The sequence below is a fragment of the Cetorhinus maximus genome, chromosome 17 (genome assembly GCF_964194155.1).
Source record: "Cetorhinus maximus chromosome 17, sCetMax3.hap1.1, whole genome shotgun sequence".
NCBI classification, from domain to species: Eukaryota; Metazoa; Chordata; class Chondrichthyes; order Lamniformes; family Cetorhinidae; genus Cetorhinus; species Cetorhinus maximus.
In genome coordinates, this window is record NC_135895.1 from 42982636 (window position 1) to 42996351 (window position 13716).

The 13716-nt window shown below is 41.0% G+C and overlaps 1 protein-coding gene across 2 annotated transcripts in view; it reads right to left on the reverse strand.

Moving 5' to 3' along the window:
- The window catches only part of armh1 (armadillo like helical domain containing 1), a 39108-nt gene extending 25566 nt beyond the window's left edge, over nucleotides 1-13542 (reverse strand). For both annotated transcript variants that reach the window (XM_078561079.1, XM_078561078.1), the window contains exons 1-4: nucleotides 13395-13542; nucleotides 11399-11632; nucleotides 4526-4594; nucleotides 3581-3747 (exon numbers count right to left, since the gene is read on the reverse strand). In XM_078561079.1, the coding sequence (XP_078417205.1) occupies nucleotides 3581-3747; nucleotides 4526-4594; nucleotides 11399-11604 (442 nt within the window). In that variant the 5' untranslated portion in view covers nucleotides 11605-11632; nucleotides 13395-13542. The remainder of the gene's footprint in view (nucleotides 1-3580; nucleotides 3748-4525; nucleotides 4595-11398; nucleotides 11633-13394) is intronic.
- Nucleotides 13543-13716: the final 174 nt, after the last annotated feature.

The following is a 13716-nucleotide window of genomic DNA, read 5'->3' on the forward strand; positions in this document are numbered from 1 at the left end:
TGGCAAAGATTAGTGGTAATCCAGAGGATTGGGAAAGTTTTAAAAACCGACAAAAGATGACCAAAAAAATAATAGAGGGAGAAAATAAACTTTGAGGGTAAACTATCAAGTAACATAAAAATGGACAGTAAGAGCTTCTTTAAATATATAAAAAGGAAGAGAGAGGCCAGAGTGAACATAAGCCCCTTAGAAAATGAGGCTGGGGAAGTAATAATGGGGAACCAGGAAATGGCAGAGGAGTTGAATAAATACTTTACTTTGGTCTTCACGGTAGAAGACACTAATAGCATTCCAAAAATACTAAATAATCAAGGGGCAAAAAATACAATAAATAAATACAATAACTATCATTAGAGAAAAGGTACTAAGGAGTGATGGCGGTAAAGGCCGATAAATCCCCTGGACCTGATTGGTTGCATCCTAGGATATTAAAGGAAGTAGCCACAGAGATAGTGGTGCACGAGTAGTAATCTTACAAGAATCCTTACATTCTGGAAAAGGCCCAGAGGATTGGAAAACTGCCAAATGCCAAATTCAGAAAGGAAGGGGACAAAAAAACAGGCAACTATAGGCCAGTTAGCTTAATGTCTGTCATTGGGAAAATGTTGGAGTCTATAAAGGATGTAATTGCAGATCATTTATAAATACATAATATAATCAAGCAGAGTCAAAGGGAATAGAGTATAAAAATAGAGAAGTCTTGCTAAAACTGTACAAAGCACTCATTAGACCACACCTGGAATACTGTTAACAGTTTTGGACCCCTTATCTAAGGAAAGATATATTGCCATTGGAGATAGTCCAGAGAAGGTTCACTAGGTTGATCCGGGGTATGGAGAGATTTTCTTATGAGGAGAGGTTGAGTCGGTTGGGCCTGTACTCATTGGAGTTTAGAAGAGTGAGAGGCAATCTTATTGAAACATATAAGATTCTTAGGGTACTTGACAGGGTAGATGCTGAGAGGTTGTTTCCGCTTGTGGGAGAGTCTAGGGCCAGAGGGCATAATCCAGAATAAGGGGTCGCCCATTTAAGACAGAGATGAGGGGGAATTTCTTCTCTCAGAGGGTAGTGAATCTGTGGAATTCTTTACCACAGAGGACTGTATAGGCTGGGTCATTAAGTATATTCAAGGCTGAGATAGAAAAGATTTTTGATCAGTAAGGTAATCGAGGGTTATGGGGAAAAGGCAGGAAAGTTGAATTGAGGATTATCAGATCAGCCATGATCTAATTGAATGGCAGAGCAGACTCGATGGGCTGAATGGCCTGCTTCAGTTCCTATGTCTTGTGGTCTTATAGAATTCTAGTACCCCCGTATGATTTCAGTAGAGAAGAAAACCATTTGACCCATCATGTCTGTGCCGGCTCTCTGCAACACCACTTACGCTTGCCCCACTCCCCTGCCTTTTCCCCAAACTCTGCAAATTTTGGCTCTTTAGGTAATTATGAAATATTCTTTTGAAAGTCATGATTGAATTTGCCACCACTACACTCTCAGGCAGATCCTAACCTTTCGCTGCGTAAAAAAGTTTTCCCTCATGTTGCCTTTGGTTCTTTTGTCATTCACCTTAAATCAATGGCCTCTGGTTCTCGACCTTTCTGCCAATGGGAAGTTGCTCTTTATCTACCCTATGCAGACCCCTTCTGATGTGGAACACCTTTATCAAATCTCCTCTCAATCTTCTCTTCTCTAGAGAAAACAGCCCGATTTACTCTTAATCAATCCTCGTAACTAAAGACCCTCATCCCAGGAATCCACTCTTGTAAATCTTTTCTGCACCTTCTCTATTGTCTTCCTATCCTTCCTAAAATGTGGTTCCCAGAACTGGACACAATACACCAATTGAGGCCAAACCAGTATTTTATAACATCACAACATCCTTGCTTTTGTACTCTAAGCCTCTATTTATAAAGCCCACAATCCTGTATGCCTTATTAACTGCTTTCTCAACTTGGCCTGCCATCTACAAGGTTTTGTGCACATACACCCCCATGTCCCTCTGCCTTCCACTTCCTTTAGAATTGTACCTTTTTTTTATGTTACCTCTCCTCATTCTTCCTACCAAAATGTATCACTTTACATTTCTCTGCATTAAATTCCTCTGCCATATGTCCACCCATTCCATCAATCTGTCTATATCCTCTTGAAATCTATCACGATCCTCCTCACAGTTCACAATACTTCCAAGTTGTGTGTCATCCACAAATTTTGAAAGTGTGCCCTGCACACCCAAGTATACGTTATTGATATAGATCAAGAAAAGTGGTCCTAATAGTGATCCCTGGAGAACCCCACTATATACCTTCATCCAGTCCGAGAAACAACCATTCACCACAGCTCTCTGCTTCCTGTCACTCAGCCAACTTTGTACCCATGCTACTGCTGTTCCTTTTATTCAACGGCCTTAAACTTTTGCTGATAATCCTGTTAAGTGGCACTTAAACCTTTTGGAAGTTCACGTACACCACATCAACCACATTATCCTCAACAACACTCTCTGCTATCTCATCAAAAAACTCAATCAAGTTAGTTAAACACAATTTGTCTTTAACAAATTCATGCTGGTTTTCTTTGATTGATCTACATTTATCCAAATGGCTATTAATTTTGTCCTGGATTATCTTTTCTAAAAGCTCTCCAACCACTGAGTTTGATGGGGTTGTAGTTGTTGAGCTTTTTGAACAAGGGTGTAACATTTGCAATTCTCCAGTCCTCTAACACCACTCCTATATTTAAGGAGGATTGGAAGATTATGGCCAGTGCCTCTGCAATTTCTACCCTTTTGCAAAATGTCAGATTTCATCCCCATACATCCTTTCACATACAGTATTTTTCTGAACCCTGGTACAGGAGTCCACATTGGCTAATTTGTTGTTTTGAGAGCTCTCCTATTTATCCCTTTAGCAAAAACTGTCATTCACTAAATACAGAGGAGGCATCTACCATCCGCCACACAACAGATGCAAGAGAACACCACCACCTGCAAGTTCCCCTCCAGGCCATACACCATTCTGACTTAGAATTATATTGCGTTCCTCCACTGTCGCTGGGTCAAATTCCTGGAACTCTCTTCTTAACAGCATTATGGGCGTACCTACACTACATGGCCTGCAATGGTTCAAGGTGGCTCACTACCACCTTCTCAAGGGCGATTAGGGATGGGCAATAAATGCTGGCCTAGCCAGCGACGCTCACATCCCATGAAATAATTTAAAAATCGTAACTGGAGCATCTAAGCAGTACTTCAACCACTCAGCACCCATTTGTAATGGACTTTCTGAGTGAGGCCTTAATAAGTTTTTATTAAAAATTCTGCCTGGCCACTTCATGCCTCACCTTTTGCCATCCCAGTCCTAGCACACTAATCTACACAGAAAATATCACTGGTCTTTCACTGGCTGTTAGCAACTGAAATTCCTGTCCAAATCCCCAGCATCTCACACCATCCAGTGGGACCTTCATAAAACTATGTTAATGAGCTGACCTTACAATATTAAGTGAGGTTAGCTCACGTGGGAGCAGGTCCAATCAGCACTACACAGCCAAAATCACATAAATCGGTGCCAATGTGTTAGATTACCATAGCTTTCACAGATTAATTCCTTGTACTTTCGTCCAGCATTCGCAATAATTTGAAGCAATTTTAATGCTTCTTGTTTGTTATCTTCTTGCAACTGTTTTAATTTCAGAATTTCCAGAAAAGTCAAAATACCACCAACTTCTAAAACTTCTATCAGGTATCGATGTCTGGAATAAAAATTCATATAATTATAATGGTACACCTGTATTTGCCTAAAAGAAAAATTTTAGCTAATTTTTGCAAACATTTACACAGATATTGTAGAAAATGTAAATAATAAGCCTTCATATGAATAAAAAAAATGCTCTTTAGAGTATAGCGAATATACTTAAAATTTATCTATACCAACCCAAAAGAACAGTTCAATTCAAAACATGCAGCTGAAAAAACTTGTATAACATGTTTTCACAAATTTAACTTAATTATGTTGGATGAGTTACAAATAAATAAAACCAACAGGCCATAAGAGTGAAAGTGTTGAAAATGCACAGCATTCAGAATCAAACAGGAACGATGGAGATATGTTATTGCTGTGTAATGAATATGTATATTGGTACATTGATAGAAATAATATTCTATATTAACAGTTACAGTAATTGTTATCCTGATTAAGCAAGAATTAGAACTATTTGGGGGTCTAGTGCATTACAGTGCCAAGACAGTGGAAGCCACAGGTGCGATTAGTGATGTTGATGAGTTCTCAATCTTAGCTGCATTTCTGTAACAAAATATGGAGTGAAAGACATCTACCTTCCTGTAGATGCCCACCAACTAGAACCAGCTTAAAGTAGCATTTACAGAGGCCATGGATCAGGGGCCTTATTTCCCAGCATTGGTTGGCATGTGCCCCAGGCAACAACTGGAAAGTTCACATTTTTCACCAAAATAAAAGATGAAGAACTATTGATGATATAAACGTTATTTAATGGTTAAGTCAATGCTTACCCGCTTGTTGCGGATAAAAATACACCAATGGCTTGTAACTGTTCAGTTACACAGGTACCAACCATGTAGCTGTTCAAAAAAGTTAAGTACTTCATAAAATATTGATTGTTCTCCTGTTATGTGGCACAATAGAACAAGGCTCCCAACTTCCAGTAAATAAATAAACCATGTAATTTAATATCTTAGTTTTTTTCATTAAATATGCCTAAATTATAACTATTTTTAAGGACTCCCTGTAACTATTGGTTTTTTTTTCCAAGAGTTAGAAACATTGAATGATACAGCATAGGAGGAATACAGATTTTTTTTTTTGTTTTGTTTTACTCCACCTCTTTGAAACCAGACTGCTGAAGAAAGAGAGAGTGTGAAAGAAGAGACAACTACAGCTCCTATGATAACAGCCTGAAGCCCTGGGCAAATCACTCCAATTCCCCTTAATGCTGTCCTTGCCAGTTCCTTCCAACTCCCCTTGGTGGAGGCTTGTGGTGCTTGTCAAATGCATCCTGTGACAAAAATACAACAGAATCAGATGAGAAAAAGGTAAAAGAGTGCAGAAAAAAGTGGGGGAGTGACAGCAAGACACAAAGAGAAGCATATAAAGAAAGAGAGATAGGGAGGGAGCAGAACAGAACCTCCAGTAACAATGGATTTTATACTTAAATACTGGTTTCAGCTCAGTCTCAGGCTCCTGAAATTGACCTGGAACAAGTCAGGCCACATTCTCCTAGGACTCTCCCACCACCAATAATGTTATTTCTCTGCATTCAGCTAAATTTCCCAAAATCCGGTACTCCCTTTCATTGCATTCAAATCCTAAAAGCAGCCTCCCAATGCTATGGCAACCTCAAGAGCCTAACAAATTCACTCATTACTGTTGAACCCCTTCTACTCCTGCAACACTCCACAGCATCCTCCACAGCTGGAACATTTGAGCAATTTCTCTACCAAGTGCTAACAAACTGCTACCCACTCCCACCAATGCTCAAAGACACCTGCTGCCAACATACTCGATGATGCTACCATATCCTGAACCCACTGCTTCCAAACACTGGATCTCCTACTATTAGTCAAAACCAGAGAGTAATTCAAATTCTTGGCTGTCATATCACCACAAGTAGGCCTCAGAAATCATACCGTAAACCAAAACCTTTATTCAATCCCCAGTCCTACCAAACCCCATGTTTCACTTTGTAGTACTCCCATCTCCCCAAAACATTCCAAATTCCATAACTGCCACTAAGCTCCACAAGCTGTCCTCTAAACCAAGGCTAAATCTGCCATACCAAAAGCCAATCTGCTGTGTTGCCCACCATTTTGCTGCACATCCTCCAAAAATAATTCTTCATCCCTAAGTCCTTGCAATTGACTGCTCCATCTCCAACCTCCCTTTCTTCTCAAGTTCTTGAATATGTTGTTGCCTTGTGAAAGAGTCAGCGCAAGCTGATTGGCTGGAGGTGACAGAATACATGCACAGTGGATGAGTAGCTGGAGCTTAGTCAAAGGCAGCAGCGGTGGCTGCCTGTACTAGTCCCTGTCTCAGGGATCAATAACACTTGCCAGGCAGCAGTTAGAGATGATTTCTCAAGGGGAGAACAATCTGTTTGGGGGAATTGCACAGAATCACAGAATTATTACAGTGCAGAAGGAGGCTATTCCTCCCATCGTGTCTGCACCAGCTCTCCAGATGAGCAATTCACAGTGCAATTTGCGGCCCCCCCACTGCCTCTTCTCCCCATAACCCTGCACATTCTTTCTCTTCAAATAACAATCTAATTCATTTTGAATGCCTCAATTGAACCTGCCTCCACCACACTCTTAGGCACTGCGTTCCAGATGTTAACAACTCGCTGCATGAAAAAGTTTTTCTCATATTGCTTTTGCTTCTTCTGCAAAGTACTTTAAATCGGTGCCCTCTTGTTCTCGATCCTTTCATGAATGAAAACATTTTCTCGCTATCTACACTGTCCAGACCCCTCATGATTTTGAAACCTCAATCAAATCTCCTCTCAGCCTTCTCTTCTCCAAGGAAAACAGTGTTAACTTCTTCAATATATCTTCATACTTGAAGTTCCTCATTCCTGGAACCATTCTCACGAATCTTTTCTGTATTCACTCCAACACCTTCACATCCTTCCTAAAGTGCGGCGCCAAGAACAATACTCTAGCTGAGCCTGAACCAGTGTCCTATACAAGTTCAACATAACCTCCTTGTTCTTGTACTTAATGCCCCTATTTATAAAGCCTAGGATACTGTATGCTTTATTAACTGCTCTCTCACTGTCCTGCAACCTTCAATGACTTATGCACATATACACCCATGTCCCTCTGCTTCTGCAACCCTGTTAGAGTTGTACCTTTTAAATCAGGCGATTACTTGAACCGGGCTGTGGGATGCAAAACAGGCCCATGTGACCCCCAGCTGGTGTGAAACCTTAGCCCATGTGACAGGTTTTGCTGGAGGGAGAAGAGGAGTGTGGCACAGCTGAAAAAAAGGAAACGAAGGCTAGATTCAGGAGCTGGCAACTGGCAAATACAAGGATGTGCAGCTGTTTCTGTCACTTAAAGCAACTGAAATTGGTCATATAGTGCTCAGGATTGTCACTGAGAGTTTGGACAAAGATGTTTCTGGGAGCTACACACTATCAAGGCTGTCATGAGCAAAGCTGAGGAGATTCTGCAGAATTCTGCCCCTAATAACAGATTCCTCCATTTCCCTACAACTGATGTCATGCTAATTAACCTATGGTTCCATGTTTTCTCTTTCCTCCTTTCTTGAATAGTGGGGTCATATTTGATAGCTTTCAATCCATGGGACCATTCTAGCATCTAGGGTATGCTGGAAGGTCAAAAACAATCGACCACTGTCACGGCTGCCACCTCTTTTAAAACACTAGGGCATAAACCAGGTCCAGGGTATTTGTCAGCTTTTAGTCCCAATAATTTCACAGTGCTATTTCTTTACAAATACTATATCTTTAAACTCTTCATTTTCACTAGACCCTTGATTCAGGGAAAATGCCTTGATCAAGAAAAGGAATTGATGGTAAATCAGAATAATTGGTTGAATGCAGAATTAAAAACCAAGACTAATGAACTGTTAGAACTTCGCCGTGAAAAGAGTAATGAGATTCTTGAACTTCAAAACAATCTGGAGAAGATGAAGGGAAAGATATGTGAGATGGAGTGTCACAGTTCCAAAGTTGTTCCTGTGAATAAAAACTCTTTGCTAAATTGTGATCTAGTTGAGCAAATAACTGATCCAAGTAAAATTACTGATTTATCAATCTCAGTAATGGACAGTTTGAAAACAGCTAAAGTGCATGCAGAATTGGAAATCAAGAATTACCAATAAAAAGGACTGAAAGCGCAAAATGGCCTGGAAAAGTCAATGGCCAGAGACATTTATTTATAAGTGCTTGCCAGTGTCAATATACAAAATACAGCAGTTGGAGTTAAGGCAAGCGGACAGTTTGCAAAAGACCATCCAAGGCCGGAAAGGGGGGGATTCATATAGTTTGTGGATTATGCAAAAGAATTGAAGGGTTGGAACGAACTATGAAACTCCACAGTGAGAACATAGTTGACTTTGCTCAAAGAGAGGTGGAAAAGACCTGTTCGAAATGGGATCTGTAGAAACAACAATGTCATAAAAAGTTTAAAGATCAAACCAAGCAGGAGTACTTTTGTATGAACATAAAAAGCATCGCAATAACATCCTTGAAACAGCAAAAAGATATTTCGACAAGAGAAGAAATGAGATGTTAATGCAAAAAAATGCCATTTTTACTTTGTTAAATCAAAATGAAAATTTACCACGTTTGAATTTGGAAAATGAGCTTGAGGATGGAATTACGCCTATAGCTAACAAAAAGGGCTGTAAACTTAAATATAACCTTCTTTGCTGAGTTAAAGACTGGGAATAAGAGGAAAAAGAAACATAAGAGCTGAGTTATGATAATACTATGATGTGCAAATTCTGCTAATCTTGTTACGTTTATTGACTTTGTTTAAATACCTTTTTTGTAATTGTAATTGTATGATATAACATGTAATTATTAAACCGAGTGGGAAATTTATTTGTATAGTATGTAATTAGCTATTGTTAGAGGTTTATGATGTTAAGTTTGTGTGAGGCGGATGTAAGGCCATTGTAAAAAAACCTTCACTGTTGTGAAGCTTTCTTTCCTCCAAAGGAAGAGGTATTAGGAAATAGAGACAGTTTAAGTAAGTTATATTTGCATTTTGTGGGTGTTAGGAATGAATATTAGCTTTAAAGTTTAAGTTTGATTTGTATTTCTGTATGTGTGTGTTAAGAAAAGGTCAAATTGAGTTTTAGTTTCACTTTAAAAGGTGCTTGCATTTCTAATGAGAGTTTTACAACTGTAAGCTAAGTTAAACAAACAAGAGTAGAAGAATTGGGCTGTTGCTTAGCAACAGGGGTCCAGAGAGGCAGATCCCTCCCACATACACACACAGAAGAGAAACAACAGTTTGATTTTGGAAGCTGTTTGAGTTCAGCTGGTTATGAAAATAGGTGCAAGGAGAGACTGGAGCAAAGGGGATAGGTAGCCAGTCCCAAGCTAAAGAAAATACCCCAAAATCCAAGGGAGTAGAAGAAAGACCCAAGAAGATCTTCTAGTCAAAGGAAGGACAGGAACCTGGAAAAGATCCTGTTAAGTGAAGTTAAGAGTGAGGGGCAGAGAGAAAGGCTGAAAGCTTCAGATTTAAAGAGACAAAAGCCACAGAAAGCAGATTTAAAGTGAGAAGCTTGCAAGAGGCAAGAAGGTCCAAAGAGATGGCAGAAGGTCTGTAACTTTTTGCTATGGGCATGTGACACAGTGAGAGAGTGTGTGGAAGACAGCTTGAATGCATGCGGTGACCCAGGGAGAGGAACATCAGGAGAGTTCAAAACCCTGGAGGTGAACCCTTGCGGAAGGCGTCTAAGAGAAAGCATTGGTTTGGGAGACCAAAGCAAGTTCTTGGAAAGTTGAGATTGGAAACCCTCGAGTGAAAGACGGAGTGCAGTGAGACCAATTGGCTCATGGTGTGACAAGTGTCTGGGGGGAGTTGAGGAGAGATCCATATCTGGTTGAGGTGGCATCTGTCACTTGGTTTCAGAGTGTGGTGTGTCTGACCACAGGGTGCCTATTGGTACATGAACTGTGTAGTTACTGTGGACATTAGAGTATGAGATAGCTTTTGTAACTTGTGTTATCCTTATAAATCTGTATATCTCTGTAAAGGAGGGGTGAAGCGTGAAGGAGTATTGTAATATAATTCATCTTTTCTTGTTTAATAAATGTTTTATGCTTTTGTTAAAAGTTCATTAGCTGACTCCGATGGCTCTGTCCAGTAACCCCTCTCCACATATCTAACAAACAAAAATAAAACTTAGGATCAATCAAGCTGGGTTCCACCCTGGGATCAGGCTTGTCCACTGTAATCTCAGCTGGGATCATAACAATCCTGACTTGGAAATATATCGCTGTTCCTTCATTGTCGCTGAGTGAAAATTCTGGAACTCCCACCCTAACAGCAATGTGGGTGTGCCTACACCACATGGACTACAGCAGTTCAAGGCAGTTCACCACCACCTTCTCAAGGGCAATTAGGGAAGGGCAATAAATTCTGGCCTAGCCAGCGATGCCCAGATCCCATATATTAATATTTTTTAAAATGTCCATATTCTATACTCAGGAATTCCTGCCTATACCCTGCCTCTCCACCTTTCTCCCTGCCTTTAATAATCTCCTTAAAACCCAATTCTTTCAATATGATTTTGGTCACTCCCTGCTATTTGGCTTAGTATCTATTTATCTCTGGTTATCATAGACTCATACATTTTTAAAATTCATTTATGGGATGTGGATGTCACTGGCTAAGCCAGCATTTATTGCCCATCCCTAATTGCCTTTGAGAAGGCAGTGGTGAGCTGCTTTCTTGAACTGCTGCAGTCCATGTGGTATAGGTGTACACACAGTGCTGTTAGGGAGGGAGTTCCAGGATTTTGTCTCAGCGACCGTGAAGGAACGGCGATATATTTCCAGTCAGGATGATGAGCGGCTTGGAGGGGAACTTCCAGGTAGTGCTGTTCCCATGTGTCTGCTGCCCATGTCCTTCTAGATGGTAGTGGTTGTGGGCTTGGAAAGTGGTGTCTAAGGAGTCTTGGTGAGTTTGTGTAGTGCAGCTTGTAGATGGTACACACTGCTGCTACTGTGTGTCGATGGTGGAGGGAGTGAATATTTGTGATGGGGCGCCAAAATAGCAGGCTGTTTTATCCTGGATGGTGTCCAGCTTCTTAAGTAATGTTGGAGCTGCACTCATCCAAGCAAATGGAGAGTATTCCATCATACTCCTAACTTGTGCCTTGCAGATGGCAGACAGGCTTTGGGGAGTCAGCAGGGTTCCTAGCCTCTGACCTGCTCTTGTAGTCACAGTATTTATATGGCTAGTCAGTTCAGTTTCTGGTCAATGGTAACCCCCATGATGTTGATAGTGGAGGATTCAGCAATGGTAATGCCATTGAATATCATGCCTGCACCAGCTTCCACAACCCTGCTCTTCCCCCATTGCAATTTTTTTTCCTTTTCAAGGATATATCCAATATTGTTTTGCAAATTACTATACAATCTGCTTCTAGTACCTGGCTGTGTCTGATAAATTCACGTCAGATTTCTGTCTACAGTGGTTAAATCAAAATATGATTCTTTAAGATGTACAAAAGTTCCATAATTGTGTATTGGTGTCCTTTGTTTCCTCCCACAACCACCACCCCCACCGATGTTCAATGATTTATTTCAAAGTTAAAATGAAATATTCCCTAATAATTTGACAGAAGACAATTATTAAAATTAAGTCTAAAGGAAAGGATACGTTAATCTGAGCCATGCTGTCAATCTTGTGAGAAACAAACTGGCCCCTTGTGCAAACTGTAATTCCAGTTCTGGACCAGTTTTACCTTGATTTGTATTTATGAAGTCATTCAATATACGATGTCGGACAGCTTTGGTACCATTGTCCCACTCCTGTAGAAAAACCATAAGTCTAGAAATTTCCACTTCTTCTTTTGATGAAGTCATTTTCTGAATTTCATTAATCTCTCATCAGCTGAGGAAAAAAAGTTGAAAATCATTCCATACAGGGGGCGGAATTTAGTGAGGCCTGTAGAAACAGGATATGAGGTGGCAGGGGAGACTTCTTAGGCGGGAGCTGAAATTTTGGTTTCCTGGCAGGGGTTGGATTTGAGAAATTCAGTCAGCAGTGTGTTACCAGCAGAATGACAATCAAGAACCTATTTACCATGTATTTGCAAATCATGAACACTCATTAAATGGTAACTTTATCAAATTAAGTGCTAGCTCAAGATTAAGTCAGCAGCACATGGGAAACTCGTGCCTCCTGCTTCCTCACAGTTTAAAGATGGCGTATTTGTTTATTCTTTGGATCAGAAGTGAAGTTTTGTCTTTGTCTAACTCAGTGGCACAGGGGTGGGGAGCAAGACAAACTGGATGGTCAGGTAGTGGCAAGGACAAGGAGCGGGTGGAAAATAGAGGCTGGTGATGGCCGGGTCCTCGAATGGCAGTACAAGAAGGCACTGGCACATGTGGGAGTGGGGCAGGGAGGTGTCTGAAGAGAGCCAGGCTGTGGCTTAGAAGGTGGGTCCGTTGTTGCAGAGGTCTAATCCCATGTGTCCAAGGGAGGCAGTTGTACCATACATTGCAGGTCAGCGATCAGAAAAGGGATATTAAGGTTGAAGCAGGGAAGGTCCAGCTGGAGGGCTGATCAAAGGTCTTTGTGGGAGTGTTGAGGGATACCAAGGGTAGTCAAGGGTGATGCAGGGAGGCTTCAGGATAATGACAGGAAGGTTGAGGGTTGTGGGCGGGGCATGGGTCAAGGATGAGAGACAGAAGCTCAAGGTTGACTGGCTTTGGATCAAGGGATGATTGGGGGACGAAGCAAGGTGATGTGGGATGGATCAAGGGCAATAGGAGGAAGCTTGAGGGTGACAGAGGGATGATGGAGATAGATAGGCTGCAGATGCAGGGTCACACTCTGTAAGTCCATCAACATGGCTGCTAAGAAAGTTTAAAGTTCAAAGAGGATCAGGTTATTGTTAGAGGAGGCAACTGTGGGATGGAAGGAGTTCTGGGTGTGGCCAATGGGTCATGCATTCCCATTGGTCAAGTGCACTGCTCTAGAATTGAAGGCCATGTAAACTGAGGTGCTCATATGGTCACACAACAATATAGACCACAAACCGGCACCAGCCAAGGGAGAGGGAGGTCAGGAGGAAGGCAACCAGGACCGTCATTGTTGCCGAGGATGCAGAAGAATTAGAGGGGAGTTGGGGGGGAAATAATTCCACCCAGAGGAAGGGGGAAACTGGAACTCATTGCCAAAAAGGATGGTAATGGCAAAAGTCCTCATCTCATTTAAAAAATAGTTGGATATGCATCTGAAGTGTGGTAATCAATTAGGCTACGCACCAAGAGCTGGAAAATGGGTTTAGACTGGATAGCTGCTTTTCAGCCAGATAGACACAAAAGGCCAAATGACCTCCTGCGCCACATATTTCTATGATTCTGACTCCATACTCAATTACACCACCGCCCCCCCACCCCCAACCCCAACATCTCTGTTCGTTTCTTGTCTCTCCCTCATTGCGTCCCCATTTTTATTTAAATTGACCCCATAAATTATGCCACAGCAAGCTCACTAGTATTTAAACATGTGTATAGTTATGATTCCCTCTCTAGTCCTGAATATTTCCATTGTCAATGTATTCAGATGTCATTTCAAGTGATATATTGTTTTATTTCATTTAAATTTCATGAAATTATGTGGAGGAGAATGATACTTTGTAACTTACCTTCTTTTACTATTCATTTGAGCTTAAAGTTGATGAGTCACCTAGATGAGGTGCATCCAAGGATACTGAGGGAAGTAAGGGTGGAAATTGCAGTGGCACTAGCCATAATCTTTCAATCCTCCTTAGATGAAAGGTGATGCCAGTGGACTGGAGAACTGCAAATGTCACATACACCCTTATTCAATAAAGAGTGTAAGGATAAACCCAGTAACTACAGGCCAATCAGTTTAACCTCAGTGGTGGGAATGCTTTTAGAAACAATAATTCGGGACAAAATTAACAGTCACTTGGACAAATGTGGATTAATTAAAGGAACATTAAT